Here is a 9989-nt window from a genome sequence, read left to right as displayed (position 1 = left end):
TCTGATGCTGCTTGGCCTGCTGTGATCATCCAGCTCTACACCTTGTTATCTTAGCTTTCTCATGGGTGTTTTATGATGCTACACAATAACGGACTCATGAGTGAACACTGTGTCCCTGCCACCAGACTACACAAGGACTCAGCAAAATGGAAATAAAAACCTAAATCTTAAAAGGTTGTTTTCATAAAATAACCAACTGGTCTTGGCAAACCACTGTTGTCAGTGAGCAATTGTTTGTGAAGTTCTCAGGAAGATAGGACTTGGAGCTAAATTTTTCCATCTTAGCCAAAAACAAGTGCTCCATGCTAACTGAGTATACATAATCATCAGTCCATATTATGTTGACACAAGAACTTGGTAGAGAGAGTCAGCGGTCCATCCATTAGACAGTCATATGTCATATCCCAGATCCACAAGTAGGCATTCCCAAGAATTTCCAACACTTGACATTTAAAGATATCAAGTCGCGTTTATGAATTTGAATAGCATTTCATAGAATATTGTGTGGTCACAATTTGGAGGAGCTGGCAGCATAGTCAAAATGGAAATAGAATTCAATGAATGGAATATTCAAAAAAAAAGTAAACAGTGTAAAATGCTTTACACTCCTGACTAACAAAGTAACAAAAAAAAATTCAGGACGGCACAGGCAGTGATCTACTGACTTACCCACCCTTTTACAGAGAATGGTAAAGACTGGAAATGAAAACATGATGGGGAAGTAGGAAAAACCAAAGACAAAAGTTCTCTGGTCATCCTTAAAAATCTCACTCCATATAGGAGTTCAACTGTTCCCTCCTAAAAGGTAGTGTGGCATTACTGCTGTACTAAACAGGATAGACTTTGGACAGAACTAGCGACTCCGGACAGGGCATCCATGCAGCACTGTTGGAAATCAACAGCAGCAAAACCAGACTCGAAAATACAATCTGTATCATCATGACTCAACATATCATCATGCTATCAGCTGGAGATCAACCCTGGTTCAATGAAGAGTGTGGGAAAGAACGCAGGAGCAGCACCAGGCAGATCTACAAATAAGGTATCAACTTGATGATGCTACAGCACAGGATTACTTCCATGCCAAGATGTGAAAGCAGCATGTGATAGACCAGGTTAAGTGGTGCCTCAAGCAATAGTCCCAATTTATGGTCAGCATTTCCACCACAGTCTTGAATAGTGGAGGGAAATTAAACAACTACCAGAAGCAGGTGGCTCTGCAAATCCTTCATGATGGGGGAAACCAGCTAACGTTCTTGAGCAGATTTGTAGCTCCGGTTGTGGATGCTGTGGTTGATTCGCTCACCGAGCTGGTTTGTTAGTTTGCAGACGTTTCATTACGCTGCTGGGTGACATCATCAGTGCAGCCTCCGGTGAAGCGCTGTTATGTTTTCCTGCTTGTTATTTAAACACTGGGGTCCGTTGGAGTTGATTACCTCACTTCCGGTTTTTATTTGCAGTGGTGTGTACACACACACACAGGTGTATTTATACGTCAATAAACACGTCGAATTAGACCCTATTTACACACCACTGCAAAGAAAAACCGAAAACGAGGTAATCAACTCCAACAGACCCCAGAGTTTAAATAACAAGCAGGAAAACATAACAGCGCTTCACCAGAGGCTGCACTGATGATGTCACCCAGCAGGGTAATGAAACATCTGCAAACTAATGAACCAGCTCAGCAAGCAAACCAGCCAACCAGCATTTTAGTATAGAAGATAGGTGCTGAAAGGTTTGCATTCATCTTCAGCCAGATTTGTCAAGTGGGCAAGCTATCTCAAGCAAACAAAACAGATATTGCTGGAGAAATGCAGCAGGTCTGGCAGCATCTGTGGGAAAAAAGCAAAGTTAATGTTTCGAGTCTGGTGACTCTTCATCAGTTACTGCCCCATAAAGGCAGTAATTGACTGTGTGTGGTGAATTTGGAGTAAATGGGAAGCAAGGGTTAAACTTTCTGTTGGCTGGACTTGTGCTTAATACAAAACAAAGATTTGTGGTTGTTGGAGGTCACTGATCTCTGCTCCAAGACATCTCTGCAAGAGTTCCTCAAGGTCATGCAATAGGCCTGACCATCTTCCAGCTTCTTCAATGACCTTCCCTCCATTATAATTTCAGAGCTGGGAATGACTGCACAAATTTCAACACCATTCATGATTCCTCAGATACTGAAGCAGTCCATGTCCAAATGCAGCAAGATCTGGACAACATTCAGACTTGGACTAATATGTACCAAATAACATTCAGGCCTCAAGTGCCAGGCAATGAACATTTCCAACAAGCGATAATCTAACCATCTCACCTTGGCATTTAATGGCATCATCTCATTGAATCCCCCATTATCAACATCCTTGCGGTCACACTTGACCAGAAACGGAACTAGACAAGCCATACACCGTGGCTACAAGAACAAATCAAAGGCTGGGAATTCTGCTGTGAGTGCCTCACCTCTGGGCTCCTCAAAGCCTAACCACTATCTACAAGTCAGGAGTGTGAAGGAATTCTCCCCACTTGCCTGGATAAGTGCAGCTCCAACAACATTCAAGAAGCTTAACATTATCCAGAACATCACAGCTCACTTGATTGGAACCTTTTCTAACACTTTCAAACATTCACTTCCACCACTACTAACCCACAGTCGCAGTGGTGTGTACCATCTACTACACGCATAGCAACAACCTACCAAGGCTCCTTAAACAGCATTATACAAGCCCGTAGCCTCTACTCACTAGAAGGACAGAGGCAACATCACCACCTTGAATTCCACTCCAAGCCACACACCATCCTGACTTGGACCAATATGCTATTCCTCCAATGCTATTGGGTCAAATTCCTGGAACTACTTTACTGACAGCACTGTGGGTGTTCCTACACCAGATGATCTGCAGCAGTTTAAGGCAGCAGCTCACCATTTCCTTCTCAAGGGCAATTAGAGGCGGGCAATAAATGCTGACCTAGTCAATGAAGGACACACGGCCTGAAGTTAATATATTTTTTAAAAGTTTCCTCTTTGTCAAAATAACACTAACAGCCTCAAAGAAATGTGCACTTGGGTGAAAATATACAGAAGACCTGAAAAATTGTCACACAATCAACAGATTTTAAGCCCTGATGCTCCAGCAGCTATGCAACTATCTGCCCTACTGACATCAGGAATCTGATTATCTCACCTTCTGGGTCTCATGCAAACCAAAATTATGCTGATATTTTTATTGATTGTTTATGGGTAGATATTACAGTGATTTTTATCCACAACCACAAGTGGTTATGTAGGTAGTACTGCTTCCATTATAATATTAATATCAAAACATATATCACTGAACAAACAGGACCTTGTGGAGAACCCGTGAGAATGCTGCAAAGGTTTCTTCATTCATGGATAAGATTAACATCATGGTGCCCCCATCAGCTGACTACAGAAATATTAAGGAGCCCAGTGAACACAAAGCAACTGTGAAAAATTTCCATTTGCCTTACAGGTCATCCATTGTTTCAAACTGAGATTGCCAATTTAGCGCCAAGTCCAATCATTTCAATTCATTCAATTGCATCACCAGAGGGACTTGTGTTCTGACCAGCACTTTTTCTCCTGAAATGTTAATCTGGATCTCTCGGGCTGAGACAAGTGGAAATAAAAAGGCAATAAAGAAATGGGAGAGACATTAAACAAATAATTCATGCCCAACTTCATAGCAGAGGTCACAAAAGGATTCCACACATATTACAGAATCATGAACCCACTGACAGTGAAGAAGAAAAGGAAGGGAACCGGAAGGCCTAAAGAGAAATTAATGGGCGTGAAGTTGACACAACACAACAACCTGATCACCTAAATCCTAGGATTCTAAAAGAGCAGATTACAGCAATACTCGATGGAATGGTTGTGAACTGCCAAAATTCCCTAGATTCTGGAAGTGTTCTGTTGGATTAGAAAATGGCAAATGTAGCACTGAGATTACAGTGAGAGACAGCAAACAAAGGACTATATACCAATTTGCCTGACATCAGCCATAAGAAAATGCTGGAAACTCTCATCAGGGGAGTGATAACAGAACACCTAAAAATTAGGTGCAGTCAATATGGTTTTATAAAAAGGAAATCGCATTTGAAATCTCTGGATGTTTTAGAGGGAAGAGCTAGCAGGGCAAATAAAATATAACCACTAGATGTGACATATTCACATTTTGAAAGGTATTTGATAAGATGCCACAGAAAAGCCTGTTGCACAAGATAATATTTCATGAGGTGGGGGTACTATATTTGCACAAATAGAAGATTGGTTAAAAGGATAGAAACCAGCTCAAGAACGAAATGGTCATTTCAGATTGACTGGTGGTTACAAATGGGATGCCACAAGGATCGTTGCTGGAGCCTCATAGTAAGCAAATGGGCAAGAAAATAATAGATGCAGTATAAATTGGGAAAACAATGTTATTCATTTTGAGAGTGAGATTTCCTTTTCCCAAAATGGTGTAGAACTAAGAAATATTAGGTAAATGAAATGTTCAGAGGGCATTAACTGTCAAGTATAAAAACCACACAAAATGATTTCTGAAGAAGGGTCTAGGCCTGAAACGTCAGCTTTCCTGCTTCTCTGATGCTGCTTGGCCTGCTGTGTTCATCCAGCTCTACACCTTGTCATCACAAAATGAACATGTAGGTTCTTCAAACAATGAGAAATGGAAATAGTATATTAGTCTTTACTATGAGAGGTTTAGAGTACAAATAAAGAAATCTTGCTGCAATTGTATAGCGTTTTGGTAAGTTCCCAAACAAAGTAATATTTGTACTTTTAGTCTCAGCATCTAAGGATTCCAAGGCCTGAGAAAGGTCTCAGAAGATTGCAACAGTTCATTAGATTGCTTCCTAGGATATGAAGATTGTCTTTTGATGAGAGACATTTTTGAGGAACTGACAGAAGTTATGAAGGATTTTTTCTTTTCCTTGCTGGAGAGTCTACAACTAGGGACACTGGCCATATCCTGAGATTTTCTGATCTGAGATAAAGAAAAATTTCTTAGTTCAGACCTGGCAATATTTGGAAATCACTACCCTAGACTGTTCAGACGTTGGCTACATTCAAAGCAGAAATCAACAGATTATTGGGATGGGAAACTGGAGTGGATCTCAGAAACAATCATGATTTTATTACACAGCACAGCAGGTTAAAGGGGCTTTATGATCTACTCCTGTTGCTATGTTCTTAAGTAGAGACCATAATATGTTACTTGATTTAACAATTAGGAACTGAGAAGCAGTTTCTGTACTCAGAAGAGTGATGAGAATGTGGGACCAGTACCACAGTGTGTGGTCAAAACATTTTAGCATAGATGTACATAAAGGGAAGCTAGAAAAAAGCATGAGTGAGATGGAAAAGAAGAATATGTTGCTCAGGTGGGATGACATAGGGTGGGAGCAGGCTAATGCTGAGCATTAGAAGCAAAATGAAACATTTTGGCACAGAAACTTCTTTGTAATTCTATAATCTGTAATTAAGTTTATAGAGGTGAAAGGACAGTGAGCTAAACATCTGTACCGCTAAATACACCTAGATTTGTGTATGTTGAAAATTTAAAAACCTTTAAAGCTCATCTGAAAAACAAATGCATAATATAAATGCAAGTTAACATGGTAGATGTTCCAAATCAATTTAGAGAAATCAAATAAAATTTAATATTAAACCACATAAGATGATATTAAGGACAACAATCACAAAAAGTTTGGTTGAGGTGAAAAGTTTAAAGAACATTGTAAAGAAGTATAGAAAAGTTGGGAGGTTTGGACAAAAGTTTCAGTGCTGAAGGTATCCATGACTGAACGTATGGTTGTTGGTGATGGAGTTAAAATCCAGTTTGTGCTAGAGAGCAGAACTGAAGCAGTACAGATATCTCAAAGAATTGAGAGACTAGGAGGTAACAAGAGGTGGAAGTGGTAAGGACATCCAAAGGGATTTGAAAACAAAGGTATGAATTACTTGTTTTGAAATAAGCAAGAGTGATGCTTAAACAGAACTTTGTTCAACATGGACAGTAAAGTTTTGGATGAGCTTGAGTTCATGGAGGTGTAAGGTGGGAGGCTGATAAGTAGTAGTCAGGAGAGAGTTTCAGTAGTAACCAAGCTACAGTCTCAGTTCAGTTATGTAATGTGGTCCTGGTGATCATGTGGATTTGTGTTTGAAAGTTTATTCAGAGTCAAATGTGACACTATAGTTGTGGACAGTCTTTTCCAGACTCGGGCAGTTGTCACAGTCAAGATCAGAGTTCATGATAAGGGCTAAATGCACTAGTTTAGGCATCCCAATATGGGTGAAAACAAATCACTCTTTGTCGTTTTTATACCTAGGAAATAGCAGAATTGTTAACTTCATAATATCCAAGACTTGCTAAACCCTTATTCCTCTTGCTAATAAATTTAAATTGTTTTGTATTGCATTCTTATCAAATAGTACACTTGCACTGACATCAAATTTACCAGTTCTACAAATATGTTTCATGTTTGCTAACAATGTAATAATAAGGCCATTTCATTATTCAAAGACAGAAACAATTCAACGAATCTACAGTTCACAACAATTGAAGGGTTTAAAATAAACAAAATAAATAAACAAACAATAGAAGGACTCCAGAAATAGCTACCCAGCATATAATTCATTATGAATTGCCAAGATTAAGCTTCTGGCTGCTAATCAGGCGACACACCCAAGCACCAATTTCATGCACGCGGCGATCCCTCTAGTGTTTATTTAACTTTCATATAAAATTCCTTATCTAACTGTGTGTGGTGTTAGCTAGAGAAATACATGACAAGATTTGGATAACATTAAACTCAAATCCTAAAGGAAATTACTTAAAGGAAAAGAAAGGTCAATTTCCACAACATGAACTTCAAGCGACTTTCATACAATGGTTTGACATATTTTGATTTTCGCAGTAGTTTTTGTTTTAAATTTACTAAATTTCAATGTATATCTTACAGACATCAGGAGGAATTCCTTCTACAATCAAAAATGGTGTTTGGATTTTACTATGTAGATAGTAAACATTTCAAAATCATACCAATACTAAAATTTAAGGATACACTTTTTTGGAATACAAATTATGTTCAGGTACACATCATAGCACAAGTGACAGTGTAATTCTGAAAGCAATAACTACGCTCAGGTGTAAGGCATCTCAGTTTGAATCTCAAATTCTTCAGTGTAAATCAACACAGCAATTTGACGTGCATTAAAATCATCTAAAACAAGCCAAACAAAAGACTTGAGGAAACTTGTAAAAGTATGACAGCAAGATTTCGAACTTGAACATGCTCCAAAGACCAAGTATAGGTTAGATGCATATTTTAAAAGCTCAAGTCTCAACTAACATCCTGAAATTCTTACATCAATCAACTGTACTTGTGAAAGTATGAAAGCTTGGAACTTTTTTAAAAAAAGATTAGAGGTTTAATAGGTAAAAAAGTAATGTTAGTGAGGAAAGCACTTTTACATCAATTCCTATTGTCTAAACTATGCATAATTTGAATCAAGTATTAGATTTCTTTCCAGTTGAATTCCCCAACTGTATGAGCTTGCTGGAGTTTTATAGCCAAGTTTCCTTACCATCAGTGTGAAGTAAAAGACTGTTTTCAGTAAAAATGTCCTCTTCTGGCCCTTCAGGCCTTGGAGGTTCTTTCACCCGGGACATCTGCCAAGCAACTCACTCAGGCACTGATGCCAGAAACGGAACCAGCAATCCTGGGAAATACAAGGAGAATATCTCAAAACTACTAAAACAGCAGACCTTAAAAATATGTAAAAACAGGATGCCGGGCTCCAACTAGTCTTTTGCTTAATTTCGAAAATTACTTCTACGATTCCACTATAAGCTACGTCAACAGTTGTTCCAAAATCTTTTTTTAAAAATGCACGAAATGTAGTTCTCCTTAAACGAAAACAATTTCAGGGGAAAGTATTTATTATTTACCAACAATCTTGCATTTAGATTCTTAGCCCTATAGTTTCCTTGGGTTACGTACCTGCAAACCATTCCCAACCTTTATTTGTTTTTCCGAAGGTGATTTGATTACATCAATCAACAAAAAAAAAGTTACAAAGTCTCCAAACGACACCACTCGGTTATCTGTTACAGCCGAGACTGTGTTCTGCAATGAGCATTGAACGAAGCCGGATAGCCAAACTGCAAGTAAACCTGCTGTACTTACGATGCTGCTCTGCAACTCATTTCTTCACTTTTCTTCACAAGAGAGGCTTTTTTTTCCCTCTCTCTTTTTCTCCCCAGACCACAGTTTTCATCATTTCCGGATGCTAATGGTATTCAAGAGCTGGAGTAGAGCCACGGAGAGTGCAGAGTCCATACGGCTGCCGCTCACAATTGTCTTTAACTCAAAACGTTTACTTTACACTTGACTCTTAATCTGATTTATTTGCATTTTGACTTACTTCCGTTCTCTGCCAAATTGTAATCAAATATATTTCGAAATCAAAGTTAGATTCAGACGGTACTTCTATAAATGCTAAAGCCAAAGAACAAAATATTATTCGGGTTTAATATACTGATACTGTAAAACAGCTGATTCATTTGCCGGGTTTAAAAAGGTCCTATGACATCCCGATGTATGTTGCGATATTAGACAGAGTCCATCGGTTAACGCCCAGTGAAAGTCAAGGCCCCTGAAGGGACTGGCTTTAGATATTTTCACTTGAAACTTCAGCAGGAGTTAACTACTGGGTGGAATATGTGCCGGCAGAAAGAAACTATTTTCATTCAGTTCTGCACTTTGAAAGTATGCCGTCGCAACGCTGTTTACATTATAAAAGTAGGCACAACTTACTCAAATGATGCCTTTACGCGTGCAGTGACCAAAGCTCTTCCAAAACCAACGTTTAATTTCACCGTTTTATCTGTTCGCTTTCAGTGCAGCTCCTTAACTGAGATAAAGGTAACTTTCCCTGCCCCTTTCACCAAGGCTAGAAAATTCCACTGAGTACTCAGTATGCTTATCTCCAAACATCACAATTACAACATTTAAAAGGCAACTGGATAGGTATGTGAGTAGGAAGGGTTTAGAGGGATATAGACAAATGCTGGCAAATGGGACTAAATTAATTTAGGATATCGGGTCAGCATGGACAAGTTGGACCGAAGGGTCTGTTTCCGTGCTGTATATCTCTATGACTCTACTCAACTTCTTTTCTGTACCATTTTGAATAAGTTATCCTCTTCCCTCCGGAAAGACCTCAGTGGATCTCCATTTCCCAGCTGCCCTCCCCCTCCCCTATTTCTGAAGAAGGGTCCCAACCCAAAACGTCAGCTTTTCTGCTCCTCTGATGCTGCCTGGCCTCCGCTCCACACCGTTATCTCTGACTTCAGCATCGGCAATTCTTACTATCTTATCATGGTTTATAGTTGATTTTATACATACGATATATTCAGTAATAAGGGCAAGAACCTGCCCCAACACTTAGACTGTCACATGCCCGAGGAGTCCTCAGAGGGAAAATACTCTGGCTTTTCAAATAATACTTGGGAATGAAGTGGACAAGCCTTACATGTGCACAGGATCTGTTCAGATGAGGAGGAATGTGACAGACACCTGAAGGTGCTGAAGAACGCCCTCATAGGAATGGGATATGATGCTCAACTCATCAATCGCCAGTTCCAATGTGCCACAGCGAAAGACTGTAATGACTTCCTCAGAAGACAGACATGGGATACATCCAGTAGGGTACTCTTCATCATCCAGTAATTCCTGGGAGTGGAGAAACTACACCATGTTCTTCACAGCCTTCAATACATTATCGATGACAATGAGCATCTCGCCAAGATCTTCCCTAGGCCTCCATTTCTTGCCTTCAAACAACCCACCAAACCTTAAACAGACCATTGTTCACTGCAAACTACGCAGCCTTCAGGACAACATTGAGCACAGCACCACACAACCCTGTCATGGCAACCTCTGCAAATATATCAGACCATCAACATGGA

The 9989-nt window shown here is 39.5% G+C and overlaps 1 protein-coding gene across 1 annotated transcript in view; it reads right to left on the bottom strand.

Moving 5' to 3' along the window:
• Positions 1-8611, bottom strand: part of LOC109921611 (myoD family inhibitor domain-containing protein) — a 54925-nt gene extending 46314 nt beyond the window's left edge. Inside the window, exons 1-2 of the mRNA XM_048607902.1 lie at positions 8206-8611; positions 7604-7738 (exon numbers count right to left, since the gene is read on the bottom strand). Coding sequence (XP_048463859.1) covers positions 7604-7688 — 85 coding nt within the window. The 5' untranslated portion in view covers positions 7689-7738; positions 8206-8611. The remainder of the gene's footprint in view (positions 1-7603; positions 7739-8205) is intronic.
• Between the last annotated feature and the right edge of the window lie 1378 nt (positions 8612-9989).

This window comes from Rhincodon typus, chromosome 18 (assembly GCF_021869965.1).
Source record: "Rhincodon typus isolate 14 chromosome 18, sRhiTyp1.1, whole genome shotgun sequence".
NCBI classification, from domain to species: Eukaryota; Metazoa; Chordata; class Chondrichthyes; order Orectolobiformes; family Rhincodontidae; genus Rhincodon; species Rhincodon typus.
The sequence above is the reverse complement of the archived record's forward strand: the minus strand, read 5'-3'. Positions and strand labels throughout refer to the sequence as shown.